The sequence below is a fragment of the Phytophthora sojae genome (genome assembly GCF_000149755.1).
Source record: "Phytophthora sojae unplaced genomic scaffold PHYSOscaffold_2, whole genome shotgun sequence".
NCBI classification, from domain to species: Eukaryota; Oomycota; class Peronosporomycetes; order Peronosporales; family Peronosporaceae; genus Phytophthora; species Phytophthora sojae.
The window spans coordinates 1,950,267-1,973,810 of NW_009258116.1; the positions used below are offsets into that span (position 1 = coordinate 1,950,267).

Sequence of the window (23,544 nt, forward strand, 5' to 3'; positions counted from 1 at the left end):
GCGTCATCCGTGCCCCTTGAGGCCGGAGACTCTTCTTGATTGGCTGAAAAGCGGGTGTCAGCCTCCGAGGCCAACACATTTCCTTCATTAGCTGTCAGCGGCAACGCCGACGCTAGTTGCTCTTGCGCGCGTGTTCGCGCGCGCCCAGGGCACTCCGGGACAGCGGCATATCTCGAGTGGGGAGTCGCGCGCACCTGTCGGTGCGTGCGTAGCGGCAACAGAGCCATCGCTCACTGTTCCGCTGTCGCGACCGAAGCGCACGAGAGTGCGCATCTCCCAGTCGATGACCGAATCATGCCGTGCAAGCCACGGCATGTCCAATACAATGTCAAACTTATCGTTCAGATCCAGGACGATAAAGGTCTCGACAAACTCTTGATCTTCATACGTGAAGCATGCGCTTCTCGGTTTTCCCGACGGCACCTGGTCACGATGTTCGAGACCAAGTACCGTGCTCTCTGAGCGTAAGCATGGACATCATGCTTGCCCTGCTGCAGGTCGAGGAACTCCGCCCTCGACCGGAACTCGTTTTGTGGGGGCTCAAATGCTTGTCTGAGGTTTTCCTTGAAACCCTCGTACGTGCTAAAGCACGTAGGATCCGAGAGTCGGCGTCCATACGCCCAACTTCTTGCACGTCCGCCAAGACATGACATGGCGAACGCAACCTTCGACAACGGGTCGACGATACGTCGAGCCGCAATGGCTGCCGACATAGTTGCTCACATTGAGCTTCAGCGATTGCGCGCGTGGTGTCGTCCCGGACGGCACCGCGGTAGTAGCAGCAACATCGCGTTGCTCCTTTAGGATGAAACCCAGAGCAACACCGTGTTGCTCTGTCGGCGTTAGCGTACGCAGCATCGTAGCTACCGCCGCCTCACCAATGACTGTTGACAGTCGTTGGAGGGCTTCCCACTCTGGATCCGACAGGTGGGGACAGTCAGCGCGTGCAACGTGAGTTGCAGGCGTAGTGGAGCTTTCCATGGGCACCTCTGTATCCATGGGAAGGTTCTCAGCTCCGCGTTCGTGCGGTGACGTACGAACTTAGGTAGTCAGTCGTTCGTTGGACGGACTACAAAGTGCTACCAGGTGTAATGGGCCTACCTTGGCTCACTACTACGGCTTACACGTATGCGCACGTGTATGAGGAAGCGTAGGTTTCTTTTACTTGAGTTAAGTATGCTCGAGATCCACGAGTATACTTTAAACAAGATAAAGACTCCAAGTAGCGGGTTTTGGTAAAAGATGAGAACTGCTATTTTTGTTTTATGTTTCTGACTTCCTCTAAATGTAATATTCTAAACTAGGAATCTGCCAACGGCTGGTTGGCAGGATTCTGCTAACATGCAAGTCACTCATTGGCTAAAAGATGCTGGACCACCCGTCGTGGTGATCGTAAATGTATGTAGTCTTTGGTGTGTCTACACCAAGGTCGAGAAAGTCTTTCGAACCTCTAACAGAGATCGCATCTGTTAGAGTAACAAGTGACTGTAGCCACTTGTGCGTGTAACCCTGTGACAGTTGTGGTCTTTGTTGACCGCTTCAGCAAGATGGTACATCTTGCTGCGGTACCCGCTGAAGTGACTGTGAAACAGACGGCGCGCCTGTTCGTTGACATGGTGTTCAAAGCAAACACCATGGCATGCCGATCGACATTGTGTCGGATCGAGACCCACGCTTCACGGCACACCTTTGGCAAGAAGTGTTTACACTTCTTGGGAGTCAACTTTCGATGTCGACTGCGGACCATCCGCAGACGGACGGGCAGACCGAGCGCGTGAACCGCGTGCTTGTAGACGTGCTTAAGAGCTACGCTCACTCGTTCCAACACTGGAGCGAGTGCCTGCCGATGGCGGAGCTCGCCATCAACAACTCGGTGCATGCCTCGACCGGGCATACACCGCTCTACGTGAATGCCATCAGGCACCCACGCCTCCCGAGTCTCCTCGGGATGATGGCTCCATCCTTGAGTGGGGGAGGATCTACGACTGCAACGCAGCAGCCGCAGAATGCCGCTGACACTTGCACAGTGTCAGCAGCGACTACACGCAAGAAGAAGAAGAAGAACGTGTCTGTGCGGGGCACAGACGCCGAAAAGAGCAAGAAGAAGACGAAGAAGGTGTCTGTGCAGGGCACAGACACCACGAAGACGAACTCAGAGGCCGGGCCTACTGCTGGAAGCGAGCTGAACGAGTTCAGTTCGGGCGCAATTCGCTTCGTACAGCGCAGACAAGCCGTCATTCGGTTCGGCCAAGACGCTATGGCAGCTTCTGTCGGTCGACAGAAGCTGAACACAGACAATGTTGGCAGGGGCAACACTAATGTATTCGAGAAGGGTTCATTAGTCTTGTTAGCTACTCAAAACTTGCCTAAACATGCCGATTCCGACTTCGGGGCAAGCAAGCTTGCTCCGCTCTTTATCGGGCCGTTCCCTGTGCTGGCAAGGCACGGCAACGCCTACACACTGGACATACCGTCTAGTATGCGTCTCCATCCAACGTACTACGTCGGAAGGCTGAAGCCATACCTGCAGCACGAGCTACCTAGCTCTGCTGAACCGAAGCAGAAGCCCCAGCGGGAGCGAACCTCTGCTCCAGCGCATGAACGCGCTGGGCCAAGCGCGAGACGCGACCTCCCACGTCGACAGAGATGTCCTACGCGGTCTGCGAATCCTGAGCGACTTGAGCCCTCAGGATCGCCACCTCCTGTTTCAGCGCGGCGAACTCCCGGCTCTGATGCTGTTCCACAGCAGCGACCCGCTCCTCGAGCGTCGGGCCAAGGTCAACCCCAGGTTGACCATACCCGGGGCGTGTTCCCACCACCGCCGCCTCCAATCCGCGACGCCCGCGGCTCAACACGCTGGATTGTTGAGCGTATTGTGAACCATAGTATCCCGAAAACGAACCGGCAGCCGGTTCGTTATCGTATTCGTTGATAGTCTCGACCCGGCATGCGGGCCGAGACTATCGCTGTCGATAGACTCCTTGCGCTTGCTAGAAGAGGCCTCGCCCTCTTCCACCTCCACGTCGCCGTCTCCGTAGTCAACAGCGTCGTTGACTACAGAGGAACTTCGAGAACAATCTCCGGTTGAGTTGTCCCCGCAGCAGCCTTGGCAGCAAGAGCGTCACGCTTTGCGTTGAGACGCTTGCGGTACTTGGGGATAGAGAGAGTCTCTATCCCGGGGGAGGTGTTCCCCTCTGCTTCAGCGGCGGTCTTCTTCGGCGAGCTCATTGCGGAATGAGCTCGAGTTTTCTTTCTCCCAACGTGAAGAATTGACGACTGGTCAATTTCCTGATTGACGTGCCGTGACTCGGCGCATCTAACCTTGAAGGGGGGGATGGTGTAACAGGGTTACACGCACAAGTGGCTACAGTCACTTGTAACTCTAACAGACACGACGTCTGTTAGAGGTTCGAAAGACTTTCTCGACCTTGGTGTAGACACACCAAAGACTACATACATTTACGATCACCATGACGGGTGGTCCATAGAGACTTGAGGGATACGTAGTGTCAGAATGACGAATTAATGTACCGAAAGCTTGAACCTCAACTAAAAATTCGATCTGGTGTCCATACCCGTGAATATGAATTAAAAACCGCACCGAGCATTTACATCAATAGCCCCGTGCCACATGTGAGGAAGCCCCAAGATACATGAGAGTGTTTGCTGCACCCGACTGGCACATCCCACCCTTTCAATCATTTTCGTGTTGCTGTACCGCACAGGTATACATACCAAGTATACCCCTGCACACCACCCATTTCAGTCGCCATTCAAGATTTCGACAGCTCGAGCATAAGGCTCCGTCGCATCGATATAAGCGTTGGGCGAAGCATTGCTGAAGGTAATGCAAACGAACCGGGTGTTATGAGGGATGTCAGAACGTCGGAGTGCGAACTTCACACCGCGCCTCTCTTCGCAGCGCGAAGAGAGGCACCACCAGGGAGGACAAGTCGTCGAGAGCCTTGCGGGCAGCAGCGCCTGTGGGAATTGCTACGCGGACGGCTACACCGCGCAGTGCTGATAAACAGGACATGCTCCCTGTGCGGCTGGCCAAGGCGTCACAAGACGCGCTTACCTCAAGGACGCCGCTGCGCTCGGGACGTGTGTGAGTGGGTTCCGACTGACGAAACCCGACTGAGCGTGGTGTGTGCTTTTTTCTTCTTCTTTATAGTGCTTAGCGGTTCATGTTTGATAGTAATAATGAACCTTTTCAACCGTTATAGAAAATCGTTGTGTAAACCGGCGTTGATAGGAGTGCTGCAGTGCCCACGTGGGTAGGGCGCTTGCAATTAATAGGGTAGCATGGTGCGCGTAGCTGTTCTATTGTGCTTCAGACTTTAGATACACACTTGACGGCAATGCACACATTACTACGTGTAGTGCAGTGATCCTTTGGCTCACAAGTTCTGATTGCATACTGCTGCGTTCACACACACCGACTGAGGCAGCCCGACTGAGTCCAGTACCCGACTGAGGCGGCCCGACTGAGTCGAGTACCCGACTGACCCGACCGAGTGAGTCGGTCTTTTATAAGGTGGTTTACACAACTTTTGCTGTCCAGCTATGCACTAGCTAATGTATAGCCAAACGCTGGCACATTTGTGCTAGGAATCAATGAGCAAGGACGAGACGATTTCCTTCTGCCCTGGCCAATCAATGCTTGGCAGGATACGTGTGCTGCGGGAGCGGTGGATTACCATCTCCAAGGCGCCCGAATCTCGCTATTGCGGCGTTAGTCCAGGAGACGACAGGTATCTAGGATAGCGCTTTGAACTAATAATGTCATTGAGGTCATTGTGCACTTATTCGCATGCTACCATCTCATCAATAGCATAGGGAAATTATGTGGCATTGCGGCGACGTTGTGCCTTCATCTCGTGCGAAAACAAAATGAACACGTGGCCAGCACACTAATCACTACAGAACCCACTTGGGCAAGCGGTACTGTAGCACACGTTCTGAAAATGCTTGGTCCAAGCTAGAAACCCTAGCCCGGGAAACACTAAGAACGTGTGCTGGCACCTGAACAAGGGCTCTATTTTCAGTCGGGTTGAGTCGGTGTAGTCGGGTGTCATTGAACCCCAGTCGGGTGCAGCTGCCTCATCGCATGATTCCCAGTCGGGTGCAGCAACAAGTGCCAAGATACATCACTGCTCGTGGGAAACTGGGACATTTTTTGGTCTTACCGTACTGTACAGTACAATATCTCGATCGGGTGATCGTGATGGTGTGTAGATCCGGAATGCAGACCCTACTAGCAAGGCCTCCGAATATGGCATTTTTATTTAGTAGGTTGGGCGTTGCTGAATAAATTATCCCCTGACGCTCCTACCAATACAACAGTACATTATGGCATTGCCCCCAACGTACCACAATAAATAATGCCATTATGAAAAGCATGAAGTCTATTAACAAGACACCAGTTAGCTTATCATCTAGCTCAAATTGTCCACAGTCGTTGCATCCCAGTACGACCGATTCTGGCGGAGAAACAAAATCGTCTCAAGCGTGCGTGGCAGCAGGCCGTGTCGTTGATGACCAAACGTCACCCGAGCAATGCTGAAGAAGCGTTCCACCACGTTCGACGTGGGTGGGATGCTCTTCAGCTGCTCATACTTGACACGGTCCTGTGCAAGCCGCCGGCGCTTCCGAAGACGCTCCACGAACGACGCGGTTGGATCCTCCTCCACTTCACTCGCGGCCGCGTCGTCCGGTCTGGCAGCTTTGAAGGGCTGCAAAGCGGCCTTTTCAGCACGCGTCAGCCGCTGCGCCTACCCGCGGAGAACGCGTACACACCCAGCCTCGAAATCTGGGCTGTGCACAATGTTGGCCCGAGGCCCTGCAAAATAAAAACCATTATACAATTGTTAGTGAAAATATTAAACACAAATTCAACAGTTATAAACTTACCAATGTAGCGCCCATATTGTGGCTTGACAGCGATTAGCTCGTCGAACCACTCGCGAACGTCCAGCAGGTCGACGTCGTGGCCTTGAAGGGCCTTCGAGACCGACTCGATGTCGCACAGCTCCTGGTACAATGCCCGCAGTCGCTTGTTCATCGCCGGCGGCGGCAGCAGGTCCATGAGGTCGTCGTCTTCGGCGTCAAGAAACTCGAGGAGCTGGAGGTAGCGCCGTACCATCTCGAACGTAGAGCTCCAGCGCGTGTCCTGGCGAATGACAGGCCGAAGTGGCGTTTTCAACCTATTTTGTAAAAAATTACAAAAGTACACAAATTGTGTTAGAGACATATTGACACACCACACATACACATTGGCGCTTACCGTAGTTTGGCAGATTGGGTGAGAGTACGCAATTTTACCATGAGCGCCTGCACAACAACCAGGTCCTCCTCATGCGACGCCATGTCCGCCTGAACAGCAAGGTTCAGGCGGTGGCTTGCGCAACCAACAAGCGGCACACTCATAAGAGTTGCCAGCCGCCGGTTTACGGCGCAGTTGTCAGCTACGAGGAAGCGACACTGCGCCAGCTGTACGCCGTAATCGCGCGGCAGCGTGGTCGCTAGAAACTCGAGATGGCCCTGCGCGGAGAGATCGTCGTCCTGCGCGTCCAGCAGCGGGGCCATGCTGAGTAGCGTTGTCTTGGGACAGCCGTTCACCTCATAGCACGCGAACACGGCGATGTAGTGCTCAGATGCGTGTGTCCAGCCGTCGAGCATGATGCCGAAGCGTGCTGGGAGCTCCGACGCAATCGAACGCTCGACGGCGACGACGACCCCGTCCATGCCAGCCCGCAGCGTTTCCTCCGAGATGGGGTCCAGGCTGGAGTAGCTGAATAACATCCATAAAGTAAAGTTGTTAGTTTCCGTAGTAATGTAAACACAATGACCTTATGCATACACGTACCGCCGAGCTTCTCGGCTCTCACAAAAAGGGAGTGGCAGGTCGCACATGACAATCCAAACCATCCAGCCGTGGAGGTTGAGCGCCGAGTGGCGGACGAAGTTCACGAGGGAGCCTGTCTCCGCCGTCGTAGCGTCGAGCATGACGGTCTCGTAGTCAGGGTGCTCCCCCCTGATATGTTGCATCAGGTTGGAGTACCCGTCCCTATGGGTTTGCTTCCGAACCGTGCCGCAACGGCAACGGAAATACTCGAGAATCACCTCGTCGTTCTCGTCGCGACACGGGCGGAAGTAAAACCCCGAGACTTGGGAGTTCGTGTAGGCAGGGCGAGGGGGGCGGATAGCGCGAACCATGCTGGATGAGGTCTTGAAGGCTTGAGAAGTGAAAATTGAAAAGTGAGCGCTGTCAAATGAGCTGCAACTAGCAACGCAGACAACCAGTGATTCCAGTTCTTCTGAACGACTGGAAGCGAGAAGATGGCTGGTAAAACGCTAACATTATTATATAAAGGTAACTGTCATAAATTATGTAATATCACAAAGCACATCAATAAATTATCACGGTAGATGGCTGAACCCGCCGAAATGCGTAATTTATTGTTATTTTCTGAAATAATGTTATTGACAATGCTATTTTCGGAGGCCCTGCCTACTAGAGTTAGTCTCCCCCGTACCCATGGATTGTTCAACAGCCAGTGGATCCGAAGCAACCACCAGATCGCCTTCCACTTCGCAAGTTGCATCCAAGAGCCCAAGTCATCCTTCGACCTACACTACCAGCCCCATCAACAATGCGCCTGTACTGTACTCCATCCTCTTGGCGATTTCAGCTGTTCTCTGTGCAGGTTGCGATGCTGCTTCAGCGGAAACCGAGGCTACCACCACGCAAGCGGCTAGCACGCACCGTGCTCAGCCTGTGCATCTCGACATCCCAAGCTACAGGCACCTGAGGGCCGCAGAGACGGCCGCTGCGAAAGTCGAAGATGAAGAGGAGGAGCGGATGTTTGAGCATCTGACGAAGCTGCTGCATCCCACAGGAGCTTCCCGTCCGAGGTTTGTGGGTAAAGTGACTGAGCAAGACGGAACGTTCACCGTGCCCTACGTGAACTTCCTCCTGAAGAAGGAGAACAAGGATGTACGGCTCAAGCTTTTCGAGGACCACGCTAAGTGGGACGAAGAAGGTAAAGAGTTGATCAAGGCACTTGGGAAAACGGAGGAGGGGGTCAGACTGTTCCGCAAGTACGAAAAATTTATTGGGCTAAACAGACGCAAAGTAAATGGCCAAGGTAGGCGAAGTTTACACAAGATAAATGATACCTTCGCTTACTGCCAATGCCTTTCGCATTGCTTCCAAAGAGCGACACAAGCCCCCACGTACGGAATGCACTGCTTCCAAGTAAGTCTTTAGACCAGCTAAGCTATAATCTAACGACGATTGCTGAGCGGTGGCAGACGTAGAATTTTTCATCCCGGCGACAAAGAATTGTGTAAGACCGCTGTAAATGTACTTCAACGGGTACGTCGCTCCTTTCTCGCCCGCCGCCACCAACTTGATGGGGAAATCTGACGAGGTGTTTGGCAGCGTGTTGCCTCCAGCTCTGAACGCGAGTGTGATGACGCAGTATGGGGAGATGACAACCGGCACGAGTGGCCGTGATATAGCCAAGATGATGATATACTGCCATGCGAAGGACGAAGTTCGTCGTGACAATGAAGCTCGTGGGCCGAGCTGTGGAAGAGAAGGTGAAGGAGTGTAAGCGATAGCTCAAGCTGAAAAACTGTACAACAAAAAGTGAAGTGCGTAGAGGCAGGCGAGCATGTCCACTAGGACTACACGAACACTTAGTCCAAGAAGTTCATGCTAGTTGTGTACCATCCGCAGTGCAGTGAGCGCAGCGCAGCGAAAGAAATAAGTATTTTCCTGATAAAGGAAGACACTTAGCTTCAAGACCAGCTCAATCAACAAGCTCGGTAACCGACACGTCTCAAAGAGGCTACTGCAGGAGTTGAAACCAGACGTTCGTCAGTCGGAGAACTGCCGAGCAGTTGTGGTTCGTTCTTGGTTCGGCCTCACGTCCAAGCGAACTCTTTGATTATCAACACCACCTCGCGCTTCTCGAGCGCAAGCTTGCGTCACCCAAAACGGTAGTTAGCAAGCTGACAGAAGATGTGTAGGCTTCTGACAGACGGACATTGGCTTAGTCGTTAGGTTTCCGAAATGACTGTAATGTACCTCACCAAAAACTAAAGCTTGCGTCACCCAAGAAGAATTTGAAGCGGCACTATCAACTCCGAGTTGACGGCGACATCGCCCAGTGGGCGACGCCCACCGGTACGCATGCAGCTAGTGAGACCAAACGACGGTCTGTTGAACCCCAAAGGCGAGCACCGGCGCCTGTGTAGACGTGCCCCTGCCGGGACACTCAGTTTTCTTCATGTGGAGCATCTCGCTTACCCGGCAAGATCATGTCTCCCAATCTTCTACGTCAAGATCGGCAACGCAGACTGGTTGAAGGCACATCCACCGATGGGTCAAGACACGCACGATTGGTGTGACTGGATGCAACGATACCGACAATATCTTGAACTTACTCATTTCGGACCTTCGAAGGTTGCCTACACTAGGCTAGCTACGGCAGAAGGTCGTCGCACTCGCTCGTCACGACAAACCCTGGGTGTATCACGTATCCCAACAACCACTTCGACTTGGCCATGAACTGCGGACCGATACGACTCGAACCTCAACGCGTAAGTGCCTCATCCCTTGCTTCCTGCCTCACTTGTGGTTTGGGGGACTGCGGTACATTCCGTTCACGGGCCAATAAGTGTGGGGTGGCCACTCGGCAGGGATCTAATGCCTTGGCCCGTTACCAAAATGAACCACATTATCCCCCAATGCCTGTGTGATTGATATGGAAAGGTCGCTGACAGCAGCGCGGTCAGTGCATTTCGTATTGCTTCGCTCTGTGAGGCTTGTGTGTGGCTCGGCACCTGAGGGATGTTTCAGCTTCATCAATGAACACCAAAACGCCACGAGGAGACGAGTTCGCTCACTTGAAGAGAGCGTGGAATTCTGTAACTGGATCGGAGCCTAGAGGGCCCGCGGCACCACCACTTAAAATGACATAGGTCATGCCTGAAACTTGAGCTATACGCCTTTGACGACCATAGTTTTGATAGTTCCAGGGGCTTCGTGTGGCGCTATGGAGCCCTGTGCATATTGCGCGTCCTCGAAGACGGGCATCTCCAGAGCGTTGCGCAACACCACGCCGACCAGTCCAATCCTGCCCCCTGGCTGCGTTCCGACGGAACAAGCGTTGAAGAAGCCAAACGCCCCAGCCGAGCGAGAAGTACCGAGCAGGGCTGTGGAAAAAGTGATTGCGATTGTAATATTGCCGAGATTGTCAATCACAATAATTGATTGCTCCGTGATCTCAATCGGCAATCCCGTTCCCATATTGTTCCTATACTGATTTTGAGCCTTTGCCAGCGATCCGGTAGAGAAATATGCAACGTCAAGCCTATGGAAGCGATCCTAGCTCCTAAAAAACCATTATGTGCCTTCTCCTGCTTCGAAATGCGGATATGAGGGGTCATTGGATGCCTGGATGGGGTGCACGCTCAACATGATGAATATAAGACCCAACATTGCATTTGGCCAAGGTTTTTGAAGCTCAACACAAATGTAATCGCACAAGCAAAGGTCTTAGAGCGATAGCGCCGCCAAACCAGTAAAAATATGAACGTAGCAGAGGAAATACAAGCGAGAACTTAGATTGCAATCTTTTTGTTTGTGAGATTGTTGAGATTGCAATAATTGATTGTTCCAGATCTGAGCCGTCAATCAATAAACAATCTATATTTCCACAGCCCTGAGTACCGAGGTAAATTCCAGCTGCTAGAGCCACGACGTCCCCGACAAACTTGGCGAGCTTCGCTTGTCAACCAGAAGCACGGAGATGCCTTGCCCCAAATTGTCGAACGTGGACTGCAGTGCCTGCGTAAGCTGCGTTCGCTCGCTGCTGTCTGATCCGCCCCACCACGCCAACAGCCGCCCGAATTCCTCCCCAACAGAACCCGCGCGTGATCCACCGCTAGCTGCAGCTCACCCTCTCTCTCCCGCCTCGCGCGTTCACTGCGGATGTTTGTCTTCTTCGAGCTGAGCGAGATCTCGATGGCTCCGACGTACTGTGTCCTCCTGCATGCGCTTCTGCTCCAGCTCGTCCTTCTCGTTCTCCACCTACAGCTCTTCGACCTTCTGCCGCTGTACTACCGTCCTGTTAAGCTCGTAGATTGCGGAGAAGCTGCTGCTGCCAAGTTGTGTACGTTGACTGCGATCTTGCCTTGTCCGTTGCGGTCGAATACATCCCGTTCCGGTAGTATTTGCTCCGCTTCGGGAGCCACTGTGCGGAACTCGGAGCCGAGAACGCCCTGATGCGTAGTACTAAGTAAGCGCTTGAGTGTCAGCTTGCTCAGTAGCTTCAGGGTGTCCAAGTGTACGGACCTGCCGATGCTGGCGACGACAACGCTGCGATTGCCAAGCAGACGAGTAAAACGAGTGGCGCCCAGGAGAACGGATGGCGCTGCATTCGTCCAGGTAGAACCGGCATGGCACCAATAGCGTTCGCCCTAACCCTACGTTCTAGTTTTGTTCTACTTATTTATGCTTGGGTTCTACCGTTTTGGGGATCAGCTTAGACAGGTTTAAGGCTCCGTAACCCCGACGAGCTAGTCATCGTAATCGCGATCTTGATGAACATGTCGATGGAGCTCGATAGGAGTGGAGGAAAACAAGTTGAGTAAGAACATTTTAGTATATGCCTCGCAGCAGCAACTTCGCCCTTTCCACTCTACCCTTCGCCGCCATGCCGTACGCGCGTATCACCAGCAAAGTCTCCAAGTCCAGCGTGGACACTGTCGCCGCTAGCACCGCCGTTGCCAAGACGCTGAATGAGCAGTGGGGCGTCCCCGCGGCCTTCATGATGGTGCAGCTGGAACTTGAGGCCCCGATGCTTCTGCAGCTGAACGACGAGGTACGTACAGTGCACCGACCCACCCACGAGTTGGTTTGATAGCGGGTACTGTATGCGAATACTAACCTTGTTGTTTTCTGGCAGCCGGCGGCCTACGTGCACGCACGCACGATTGGACTCACCTCGGACCAGAAACCGAAGACCCTTGCGGCGCTGACCGAGACTGTGTCCGAGCAGCTGAAGGTGCCAGCGGAGCGCGTGTACGTCGTCCTGGAGGACATCAAGGTCGGCAACTGGGGCGCCAACGGCACGACTGTCATCCCTCCCGCCAAGAAGTAGGTCACTTTACTCGCATCTCCCAGTACTAGATGTACCGAGCAGACCGAAATAACGCTTTGCACAGCAACGCACCGTTCAGAAGTTACCGGTACATGCATTTACTCTGCTTGCCCCCTTCTGTCACCATCGAGGATGAAATGCCGCATCAAAACTCGGTCTCCATAATCAAATTAACCGCATAAACATCCGTCACGCCTGCTGCAGCCTGCAGCGTCTGAGGTAAGGGACCCTCGTGTTCTGGTCCGAGGCATCTTTGGGCACCACGTGAGAAAGTATTTTCAATTCGCCCACGTACCCGTAAAGTTACCGAGATGGCTCAAGGAGCGAGAACTGAGGAGACCGACGCAGCGCTGGCCGACGTGTTCTCTTTCTTCGACTCTCTCCACAGCGACAGCGACTCGAGCTTGACCGACATTATCTCAACGGACGAAGACTTGAGCTTGGCGGACATCACGTCAACTGACGGGGACTTGAGCGCAGTGTCTTCTCCGCTTGAACCTGGGGCTTCATCACCGTCTCATGAACCTTCAGCGCCGAGCAAAAGCTCTCGCAAGAAACGCAAGCCGAGGCTCCCGGGTCAAGTCCCGCAGTCGACCAAGTTCCAGCGCCAGAAGCGTGACGAAGTGCTGACACTGCGCCAGGAAGTGCTTGAGCTGACGGCGAGACTGAAGCAACTGCAGCGCACACGTCGTCATCCTGCGACTGCTTTGAACAGAGTGCAAGGTCCTCAAAAGCCCAGCGCGTTTGTGTCCGTATGGGAAGATCTAGCGATCCTCCAGTGTCAAGAGCGACAACAATCAGAGAAGACCAACCAAGAACTCAAGACGATTTTGGCTCGGCAGCGGAGGCTGGGTCGGTCGATATACAAGCTACTGGGGAAGAAGGACGCATTGGAGGTTCGTTCTACAGTTCTACCTTTTCTATCGTACAAGGTTTTGTAACGTGATTTTTTTTTTCCAGGGGATGAAGTTGCTGTGTCGTCTTCAGCCAACACCTGGCATTATGAGTAGCAGTCCAAGTGTGCAGATCGATCTAAGTGACGCAGTTCTGGCTGAGCTGGAAGCAACAGTGGCAGGACTATACATGCGTATAAACTCCTTGTTCCCGCCACTCGAGGGCCAACCCGTGGTATCATTTTCCACCCAAGACAAATACGGAGATCCGCTCGGAACGTACATCGAGACGATGACAACGACTCCAATGGCATGTCCGCTGCATGTAGCTGCCGAATTTGTGTGGAAAGGCACGAGCAAAGAGTCCCAAGACCCTGAGAAGGTGCCGATTTTCGTAAGTGTTCGGCTTGATTAACAGTCGTCGTAACTTTTTTTAACAGCATCAGACTAACCGTGAATTGTTTCGTTAGATAAGTGTTTCAATTCTCTCTCTAGAAGCTGCAAACTCGACATGCACAGCACTGTGCGTATAGACGGCGTGAACTTTGTGCGCCGATACATCCAATCGGACCGCATTGTGCTGGTTAGTGCGGCGACGTGGTTTCTACCTGCCGAAGGATTCCACTTCCAAGACAACATCTGGACAATCGTGACGCGATCGGCTGTGGATCCCCAAAATGCGTCTGTCGTGCGGAGCTTTTGCCAGTTTGGAGCTCACGCGTCGAAGATTTCATCGATGCCAAAGGAAGCTTTTGCTTCTGCGCAGGAATACGTACGAGGTACGATCGGCGCGAAGCTTCGGCGCATCCAAGAGATGCAACAGAAGTTTCTGCTCCAACACGTCTCACTTCCGGTTGGAGCATTTTGACTACTGTCCGTCCGTCACAAAATCGTCACGCTTATTCACTAAGTACGAATTACACTAAGTACGAGTAGCTGCCGAGCGCAGCCGAAGGCGACCCCACCGTAACCCGCCCCGGCCTCTGTAATACTAATCTAACATTGAGAGTAGTGCAGCGAGCCGACGAGGCGAGCGGAACGGGTCCGCCACTGCCGTAGCGAAGCGTAGGCAGTCTGCTCCAATAGCGCAGCGAGCATTGCGAGCGAAGCGCCAACTAACAAAAAATTCACCGCCGCGTAGCGGCAGCGCCCGGCTAGTCCTAAGAATCAATCAGAACGACGCTGTCCGTCGGTCACAGAAATCGTCACGCTTATTCGCTAAGTACGATTCTCACTAAGTTCGATTAGCTGCCGAGTGTAGCGAAGGCGGCCCCCAGTAATGGCACAAACAACCTTTTGCTGCCGAGCGTAGCGAAGGCAGACCCCCCCCTCCCCTTGCGATCTAGCGGGACCGCAGTGCCTGCCCAATACTATTAACTAATAACACTGCGAGTAGTGCAGCGAGCCGACGAGGCGAGCGTCGTCGGGAACGGGGGCGATAAGATCACCCCCGTTCGGATCACCGCGTTATAGCAAAGCGATAGGTAGCTGGGCCTGCCCTACTACTTAGTATAATGGTAAGGTAGCGAGGTTGGTTCATATAAACCCATTGTAAGCCATAGCAGCGCATAGTTAGTTATAGCAGCACGTAGTCAGCGATAGGAGCGCATAGTTAAGCGCTAGCAGCACGTAGTGAGCGGCATGCACGTATAGTTAGCGAAAGCAGCACGCAGAAAGTGATAGGAGCACGTAGTAAGTGATAGCAGCAACGTTGTAAGTGGTAGCAGTGCGAGTACATGTAGCGCAAGGTGAGCTGAAGGTGGTTAAGTATTAACAAGGAGCCGAGCTTATTTCACTATAGTAAAACTACAAGGACAAATTAACTACAACTACCGCGTACTTGGCTCTCAACGCGATAAACATCCTTCGAAGTATCTGCTATTGCTAAAAGGGGTTCATGTGTGTGTGAATAAGGTGTATTTAGGTTACTTACACTACGCTGGTATTTATTCTTTCTACCGCGCCATGCTGAACCTGAACTCCCTTCCGTTCTCTGTATAGCATTGGAGATCGGGATACAGGCTAAAGGCTAAAAGTGGTTCATGCATCGATAGCGTATGTTATGTGTTGGTATGTAGTATAATGAGATCTGAATAGTAGACGCTGACATTCAATGAGCTGGAGTTCTATGATAGATAACCTTGGACGCGCTCTACCTGTATGCTAAACGCTGGAAACGGAACTTGCATAGTGCAACGTGTACTTCATAGATACGAAATGCAAAGTTGTTACTTTCAATGTCTTAGCGGCTGTGGTGCAGGTGGTGCGCTAATGTGCTTATGTACTCCGCTTAGACTAATACTTAAACAAAAATAAGTTTTGATGAGGCCACATTATCGCAGCCCGAAGTTGAATACATTTATGGATCATATAAATGCCGAAACGATCCCGATATGTATATGTACACGATGTTTAATAAGAAAAGGAGAGGCATTGCGAAGCGTGAATTGTTATTTAGGCTTATAGCCTTGATACAGAATGTAAAGGCTATACTCTTGGACCAACTAACAGAAACCATGGCAGAGTGATACACTTGGTAAAATAACACGTATACAGACTTATGAGAGCACATGAAACACGAGCTGTTCTAAATCAGATACTTTGTAGTTTGGATTGAATACCTGCGACGATGTTGGACATGGTTTACAACACAGTACCGTGCAATAGAAAATATATTATCTTGCAAGTGCATCTACTTATAGTAACACTGACGTGATGAAGCTGATACCAGCCACTTTTAACCATACTAAGAGTACTCCCAACATACAAACACCTTCTTACGTGCATACAATCCAAATTAATGACATTTGACTGGAAAACAGCCCACCGGAGCGAAGTGGAGGTGGGCGGCCCTCACTACTACGACTACCCTAAACTTATCGCCGCGTAGCGGCGGCGCTCGGCTAGTTGTTGGAAAATGTAGGCCACGCGGGAATTGAACTCACAACATACCTGTAGAACATAACTCGTTAGACCGTTACACCATACAGGCGCCCCGGTCGTCGTCTCTTCGGGCTGGGACTTGACACTGCCTGATTGCATATTCCAACACTAATAAGTTTTACGAAGACAATTGGCACATCATGTGTAACGTGGTTTACCAATTCATGACCCGCCAGCAGCACCTCATGCGAAATCGTCGATGACGACACCAATATTAGAGCAGCGATGCTACAACGCTAGCATTTATACAAGCAGTCGGTACGTTTAATTTTGAAGGTCCTCGCACCAATTTATGAGCAAATATGAGCAAGCAACAGCGAAGCAAACAAAGCGGATTTTTTTTTTTTTATGACGCGCTGACCAGATGTTGGACCGACGCGATCCCATACAAAGTCTCATATCAAACTCAAACCGCCGCGCTCTCGATGATGAACAGCGGCTCCACTGCAGGCACTTCGGCGCCATTGTTGTCACGCGCTTGGAGTGCAGCTCCTGCACCATGGCTTGTCGGACCAGACGACGCTGCATTGCAGCGATCCATGTCACTAGATCGGCTTCACACTCGGGAGGCAGCAGGGGGGCAGGTCCGGGCCGTTGGCACTCAATTGATCGACCTTCGATGCGCGCGGCGACTTTGCGCTTTAGTGTTGACAACGACACTGGTGACGAGTCGGCCACGGCTGCGAGCTTCTCTCCTGCGAGGACGCGGTCGATAGCTTCTTCTAGCTGCTTGTCTGTGAAGGCCGCCTTTATCTTACGCTCGACTCGATATCTGACGGGATCAGCGTAAGGAAAAGTGAGGGCCGAGATCTGGTTAAAAAATATTGAGCCAATCAGAGCAATATTAGTCCAAATAAGAAGATTGGATTGGATAATAGTCGCTTTAGTCCATGAACTGGTCAGAGGTCATGAATTGGTAAACCACGTTATGCGAGAAGTGTCCAGAAACATTACGCTAGGAATGTGCTGTAAAGTATCGTTCTTGTATGACAAATCAAGATTCTCCTCCCTGATGTGTTTTCTCGTCATCTAGAATGCCGTTAGTCTCAAGCTCCGTGGGCTTGTGCTCATCAATGTTCCTGTCGATTGCCCAAATTGGGACATCAACACAGAAGAAGTATAAATCTGAGGTGGCTTTGGTTGTTTATTCTGCGCGTCATAAAGCTGCTAACACAACAACATACAGAGGATTGAGCAAGCGTGGACAAAACTACTTACTTAAGTACTCCATACCAGGTCCCATCCGGAATGTCTTCACGCCATCTCTTCTCTCACTTTTACAGAGCACAATAGAATGGCGGGTCATCAACAAAATAATGCCGGCTTCTTATGCATTCTTCGAATACGTTAACCTTTCCGCCATTATCACTATAGTCCAACCTAAAGCCTTGACAACGACCAACTACAGAAGCATAACCCCACTTTTAAATTCGAGCCCCAGCCTCTCATTATGCCGTCTGTCAGCTGTATCGCGTCGTTTTCCTTCGGCGCTACGCTCTAGCGGTAGCTGCACCGTGCACTTTGGCGTCCGTGCAGCCTGCACGGACGCCAAAGTGCCCAACGGAGACAGTAAGTTGTTGTACGCAGCGTGGGGGGACTTGAAAACGTACAGCCCAGGCGTCACCACCTACGACTGTGGCTACAACATCATTGGGATGCAGGCGGCTGCAGAGCTCGGAAAAATAATTATTTTATTTTATTGAGGGAGTCAACTCGCGCCAATAAATTATTGGACAATAAACTATTGATCATCATGTAAACCACTAATCAGCTACCTCCGCTCGTTATACGACCACTACACGTGATTTCTAGTCAGTCTTGAGTGCGTCCGCTACAAGCTCAGCGTCCCAAAGCTTCCATTGAACTCCAGCATGCTCTCTCTCTACGAACGTGTGAGAGCTCGTCCACAGCAGTAGTAACGAACGAGTCGAGGGTTCTTGGACGCACTGCTCGGATCTCGTTCTTCGAGAGGGTCGAGAGGGTGTAGTCTTGTGGTCACGTCGGAGGTGGTCGGTCGTGTTGGTGTAGCAACCAGAGGATGGAAATACGTTGATTTGGTGTAAGAGGACGACAGCTTGCGCGTCTTCAAGCACAGTCAGCCCTTGTAGCGGCCGTTTAGCAGCTTCGAGCAGAGGTTTCTGGTGTGTTGCTTCGGCGTCGGGGACATGGTAGATTTTGAAATGATAGCGAGAAGAGGAGAATTACTTGAACGCGGATAGCTCGGATGCCCCGAGGCTTCTAGAAGCCATAAACGTTCTAGAATCTGAGAAATACTGATTATTAGGGTCGACCACAACAATTTTTTTCAGTTATTTTATTGCCCAACTTTTTATTTTATTTACTGATTCCGAGCTCTGCTCGGCTGCCACTGGAGCAAGGCGGGGGCCAGTTACGGCATCAAGCTCCAGTCGGCCACTGACTACCACTTCAGTGTGCGAGGTGCTCACTACAGTTGTCCAAGACGTGCATCGTGCGGTTATGTAGTATGGACTATATCTTTACTGGTTTCGAGGTTTACATCACGTCGAAGATTCGACCGAATCCAAATGTACTGCAGTCACCGGTGAAAGCTACGCAGGCAACGGTTTCGAAAAAAACTAGGGTGCAGATAATTCGCTGCTTTTTTAGGAGCCCCAACCTGCAGATGACGGGTTAGCACCTGCGGGACCGGTCGTTGTAGTCGTTACGAAGAACTAAGTGACTACAATGTACCTCAATTAAAAAAAAAATCGTTGCTTTTTCGCGCTCGTGCGCTAACTCGCCAACGTGGGGCGAAACGAATACGGCGTTACTACACTGCACATTGAGCAACTCGAAACTTGCAGAAGTTTCTTCAATTGATTTCCTGATCCTTTTTAGACTGTATTATGCTTGTAGAAAAAAAAACTAAACAAAAAATCAAAAATCAAACCTACCACGAAGAAAGTGCCTTTGCTGCTTAGAGTTGAACCTGTGGTGCTATGAAATGCCAATCGCTGCTCTGTTAGACGTTGGTTGCTGAGACTTTGGGCAGGATATACATGTATAGGTGGAGTCCATAATCAGCCACGAATCGTAAACGGTTCGTATGAAAATTCCATACTACCCTCGTAATCAAGAGCTCACCACAAGCTCAGTGTATGGAAGCAACAGAGCTTCCTGCGCATTATCAATTTCCTATTTGCGTCCTCACAACAACACTTCACCACCCCCACTCCCCCCCCCCCCCCCCCCCACAGAACAAGATGCCGTACGCCTCCATCACCAGCAACGTCCTCAGGTCCAGCGTCGACAAGGCTGCTGCCAGCGCCGCGATTGCCAAGACCCTCGAGGAATCGTCCGGTTTCCCGGCTGCCTTCATGATGGTGGAGCTGAACCTGGAAGTGCCTGTGCTTCTGCAGCTCAACGATGAGGTGGGTCTCCGCGAATTAACTCCATGACACCGACAAATACACTAACGACGCTTCTGTTCTTCTGGTCAGCCAGCAGCATATGTGCACGCTCGCTGCATCGGTCGCATCGACTCTGAGCGCAACCCCAAGACCATCGCGGCTCTCACCAAGACGGTTTCCGAGCAGCTCAAGGTGCCCGCGGAACGGATTTACGTCGTGCTGGAGGACATCAAGGTTGGCAACTGGGGTGCGGCCGGCACGACGGTCGTCCCTCCTACGAACTAAGCAGGCTCACAACACCACGCGCTAAGCATTAGCCTTAGATGCCTCTAGCCCTAAGGAGTAACAACCATTGTTCTTCTTTTTCCTTAGCTTTGTCTGCATGCGATTTGTAACTCACGTTTTAGGGCCCCTGCCCTGTATTTATCGACCTCGTGGGTGGCGAGTACGACCCACCTGACCTCTTTGCACTAATTTTCAGACTCTCCCACCAGCAGAGGGCCCCCTGCCTAGTGACGCTTCTTGGCACAGGTTAGGCCCCGGTCTTCAGTAGGCGTTAGCGATCGTATTAGCTAAGTGACAACAATGGATCCTCAATTCAAAAACAAACTCAAGCTCCTGCTCAGCAAATTATAGTACGAATGTTGCAAAAAACAACCGCCTGTGGTCACCAGTACTTAGCAAAAAGGTAAATTGAATAGTATTGTGTTACCGTAGCTCTACAGTGCTGCTAGATCCTGCTTTCTTGCCTACGAGAATTAGTAGCGGTTCGTGATCATCCGGCTATCCGGCTACTAGCAGTTCTAGAAGCTCTTATGTTAGCATGAGCTTTGCCGGCATGGATATGCAAGTGACAGAGACGAGGAAAGCCTGGAATCGTCCACACCGCCATGCTCAGCAAATTATAGTACGAGTGTTGCAAAAACAACCGCCATCTCAAAGAGAGCATCAGTGCGTGCACCATTTACTCAGCTTGTTCGGCCAAATCGTTGTGCATACTTACAGCAGCAGATACATACTTAGAAACGAAAGGCACTTCGCACTCTCAAAAGCATTCAGCAGACTGCGAAAATGAAGCCACCCTTTTGAGATGTACGCATTGTGCGCTCCATAATCTACTACTCTCCGTCATCTGATGACCGGCTGACAACGAAATGAGGCATCGACAACATCGTCGATTACGCTGCGCTGGCCAAAGAAGTTTTCGCAGCATAGGTACACCAACAAAATTGACCTCCTCCCCGGGAGGGCGTCAATTTTGTGGATCCCTCAGTTGTGGGGCATACAGCTTGATGTATTGACACGGCCTCCTACACGGGTGCGGCGAGGAGGCTGCCCCTGGTGATGGTGGCGATGCTGATTAGCGCTGGGGCCTGCGTTCACCATTTGCCTTGTCATCGTTGATGTGACTTGGTCGTCGATGCGAGTGTACCGCTCGAAAGCAGAGGACTTCCACCGCCCAAACAACTTGATCGTCAGACTGTCGATGCCTGCCGCAAAGAGCGCTGTAGTGCCTCCAATTCTGAAAGAGTGGGTTGAAAATCGACTTGGGTCTTGACCTGCAGAGTTAGCAGCCATCTTGATCCGCTGGTTGACGTCTCGTGTAACGGGGTTACACGAGAGCTACCCGAAGGGTTACACACTGACTAACCTAAATCAGTAGGAGAATCAGTACACGGCTTCGGACCCACTGATTATGCATATGACTAGGGTTCACTATGCTAGATAGTGAACCGGATACATTTACACCGTAAGCGGCTTGGCCGCGATAAAGGGAAATACATTCAGTTTGAGATTCACACAGTTAAGAGTTAAGGGTTGACTCTTGGAGTCCGTAAGGTGTACGGACTCGTACGTTCTGGTATTAGAACGGGCGAGCTTAAGCTGAGACTCTGCGAGTCTGTTAAGCTTCCTCTGACGCAAAGCTACGGCAGCCCAGCTGCACTTGGTAGCGCTTTTAGTCAATCCGACACCTGAGTCTGTTTTGACTGACCCTCTGTGGAGAATGGAGCAGTTCGCTCACTTGCCCCCGAACCAGCAGGATGCGCTTAAAAAGCTTATATCCTTGCTGGGCCCGGAGGGCGTGGCGCAACTTGTGCAGCAAGGCCCCGACGCGGTGAACGCGCGTCTCGAGGCGTTTTCAAGCTACGAGAATGCCCTGCTAGAGCACCTCCAGCAGAGGATGGCGACGGCCGCGGCGCCCCAAGCGCCCGCTTCGTCATCTGACGCGGGAACAAGACCCAAGCCGCTCATGTTGAGCGTGAAGGCCGTTGAAGGCAAGGAGGATGAAAGCTTGATACTTTGGACCCGAGAGGTTGATATGGCTATGAGCTCAGCTCTACTCCGGACGGATTCGCAGCGTGTGGCACTAGCTATCTCGAAGCTGTGGGCGAGCGGGAGAGTGGGCACTAACGTCTGGGACGTCGGTCGAGGTAGCCTTCTCGACGTGGCGCCAGCTGAAACAGCAATTGTCCCGAGTGTTTGCTCCGCCTAACGAGGCGTATCGCGTGCGCTCATGCTTTCTGGCGACCAGGCAGAGCACGAAGGAGTTGATGGACTATGTCCAAGAGTTGAGAACTCTTGTAACGGGCCTACTTTGGCTCACTACTTTAGCTTACACGTGTGCGCGTGTATGTGAGGAAGTGTAGCTTAGTTTAAATTAGAGTTAATTATACTCGGGCCTCCGAGTATAGATTAATCTAAATAAACGATCCAAATAATGTTTTTGGGTTAAAATGAGAACTGCTATTTTTGTTTTATGTTTCTGACTTCCTCTAAATGTAATATTCTAAGATAGGAATCTGCCAACGACTGGTTGGCAGCATTCCTACGCTATGCATGTCGCTCATTGGCTAAAAGATGCTGCTTTCAGCCAATAGGGATCCTAAGTCTCTATGTACCACCCGTCATGGTGATCGTAAATGTATGTAGTCTTTGGTGTGTCTACACCAAGGTCGAGAAAGTCTTTCGAACCTCTAACAGACGTCGTGTCTGTTAGAGTTACAAGTGACTGTAGTCACTTGTGTGTGTAACCCTGTTACAACTCTCATTGCTGGCATGTCTGCGGACCCCCTGCCGGAAGCAGTCACCGTTACGGTGTTCATGGAGGGCCTCCGCACTGGCGTTGCCAAGACGGAGGTGTTCCGAACCCACCCGAGCTCTTTTGAAGAGGCTGTGAGCGTCGCATTGAATGCGGAACACAACTTTAAGTCATCGAGAGTTGGGTGGAATGCGTCTTACGCTAGCGCGTCGATTGGTCCGGAACCCATGGACCTCAGCTATGCTGAAGACGAAGAAGCCGAGCTTCGTGCTGCTGAGCAGCGTCGCGCAATCCGCAGATGCTTCATCTGTGGTGACACCCGTCACCTTCGTGCTGGGTGTCCGCTGCGCCATCAGCACCAGGCTTCGTCAAGCCGCTCTTCGAGTTCGAGCCAGGGCTCTGGTTTGTCTCGGGGAAACGAGAAGTCCCAGTAGGCGCGGGGCGGCCTACTGGGGAAGAACTAAGTTCTATTGAGCCTCGGCGAGGTGGAGGTCGACAGGAATTAGCCCCGAAGAGAGCCGTACTCTCTGACACGGAACGTGTATGCAAGCCGGGCTTGCTAGTTGTCCAAGCTTGGGTGAAGGGCTTCACGAAGCCATGGATGATTTTGATCGATTCGGGAGCGTCGGCGTTCTACGATGGACGGAAGTCAGCTTTATGCTGAGGCGCTGGCAGCGCGCGGGAGTGACATCATCACTGTTCGTCTCGCGACGTGCACTCGTGTCACGGTGCCTAAAGTCCCTGTGGACCTGGGCGTGATGTTTTTGGATTTTGATAGCGTGGAACGCTGTCTGGTCTTAGACTCGATTCGAGATATGATCTCATCCTTGGTATGGCCTGGCTGGAACGCCACGAGGCTTGGATCGATTGGAGGTCGAAGACCCTTGGTGCTACGCACTTCTCTCCTGGCGGAGCATTGGCGAGTCATAAACCCACCTCTGCTAGGAAGCAGAAGCGCTTCTGGCGCGAGCACTGGACCGAGTCGGCCAATGTGCTGGCCATCGGAGTCTCCGAGTTGGTGGACACTAAGTGTGTCGAGAACGAGCGTTCCGAGCGTGGCCCACGGACGGCAGGTAAAGCGGCACGAATTCCGCTGAGCGGGTGAGCGTCTGAGGGCGACG

General features: G+C 52.0%; 6 protein-coding genes across 6 annotated transcripts; 3 read left to right on the forward strand and 3 right to left on the reverse strand.

Moving 5' to 3' along the window:
* Positions 1 to 2,540: 2,540 nt before the first annotated feature.
* On the reverse strand, positions 2,541 to 3,228 carry PHYSODRAFT_324553 (hypothetical protein; the record flags this gene model as incomplete). The annotated part of the gene is made up of 4 exons (XM_009520321.1): positions 2,541 to 2,651; positions 2,700 to 2,825; positions 2,903 to 3,054; positions 3,126 to 3,228. The coding sequence occupies 4 exons, from the start codon at positions 3,226 to 3,228 to the stop codon at positions 2,541 to 2,543; spliced, it is 492 nt and encodes a 163-aa protein (XP_009518616.1).
* A 2,031-nt stretch (positions 3,229 to 5,259) lies between these two features.
* Positions 5,260 to 7,532, reverse strand: PHYSODRAFT_284721 (hypothetical protein). Its single transcript, XM_009520322.1, has 2 exons — positions 6,287 to 7,532; positions 5,260 to 6,206 (listed from the first exon to the last, which is right to left on the reverse strand). The coding sequence occupies exons 1-2, from the start codon at positions 6,802 to 6,804 to the stop codon at positions 5,762 to 5,764; spliced, it is 963 nt and encodes a 320-aa protein (XP_009518617.1). The 5' UTR covers positions 6,805 to 7,532; the 3' UTR covers positions 5,260 to 5,761.
* A 123-nt stretch (positions 7,533 to 7,655) lies between these two features.
* PHYSODRAFT_295772 (hypothetical protein) lies at positions 7,656 to 8,621 on the forward strand (the record flags this gene model as incomplete). Its single annotated transcript, XM_009520323.1, has 5 exons — positions 7,656 to 7,668; positions 7,710 to 8,150; positions 8,221 to 8,260; positions 8,317 to 8,380; positions 8,436 to 8,621. 5 exons carry the CDS (start codon positions 7,656 to 7,658, stop codon positions 8,619 to 8,621), a joined length of 744 nt encoding a protein of 247 aa, XP_009518618.1.
* Positions 8,622 to 11,729: 3,108 nt separating this feature from the next.
* On the forward strand, positions 11,730 to 14,349 carry PHYSODRAFT_310733 (hypothetical protein; the record flags this gene model as incomplete). Its single annotated transcript, XM_009520324.1, has 7 exons — positions 11,730 to 11,897; positions 11,982 to 12,097; positions 12,171 to 12,172; positions 12,480 to 13,072; positions 13,137 to 13,463; positions 13,545 to 13,848; positions 14,336 to 14,349. 7 exons carry the CDS (start codon positions 11,730 to 11,732, stop codon positions 14,347 to 14,349), a joined length of 1,524 nt encoding a protein of 507 aa, XP_009518619.1.
* A 4,887-nt stretch (positions 14,350 to 19,236) lies between these two features.
* PHYSODRAFT_295775 (hypothetical protein) lies at positions 19,237 to 19,668 on the forward strand (the record flags this gene model as incomplete). Its single annotated transcript, XM_009520325.1, has 2 exons — positions 19,237 to 19,404; positions 19,474 to 19,668. 2 exons carry the CDS (start codon positions 19,237 to 19,239, stop codon positions 19,666 to 19,668), a joined length of 363 nt encoding a protein of 120 aa, XP_009518620.1.
* Positions 19,669 to 20,766: 1,098 nt separating this feature from the next.
* PHYSODRAFT_381718 (hypothetical protein) lies at positions 20,767 to 20,982 on the reverse strand (the record flags this gene model as incomplete). Its single annotated transcript, XM_009520326.1, has 1 exon — positions 20,767 to 20,982. A coding segment is annotated over one exon (216 nt), but the record flags the coding sequence as incomplete, so codon positions are not given.
* Between the last annotated feature and the right edge of the window lie 2,562 nt (positions 20,983 to 23,544).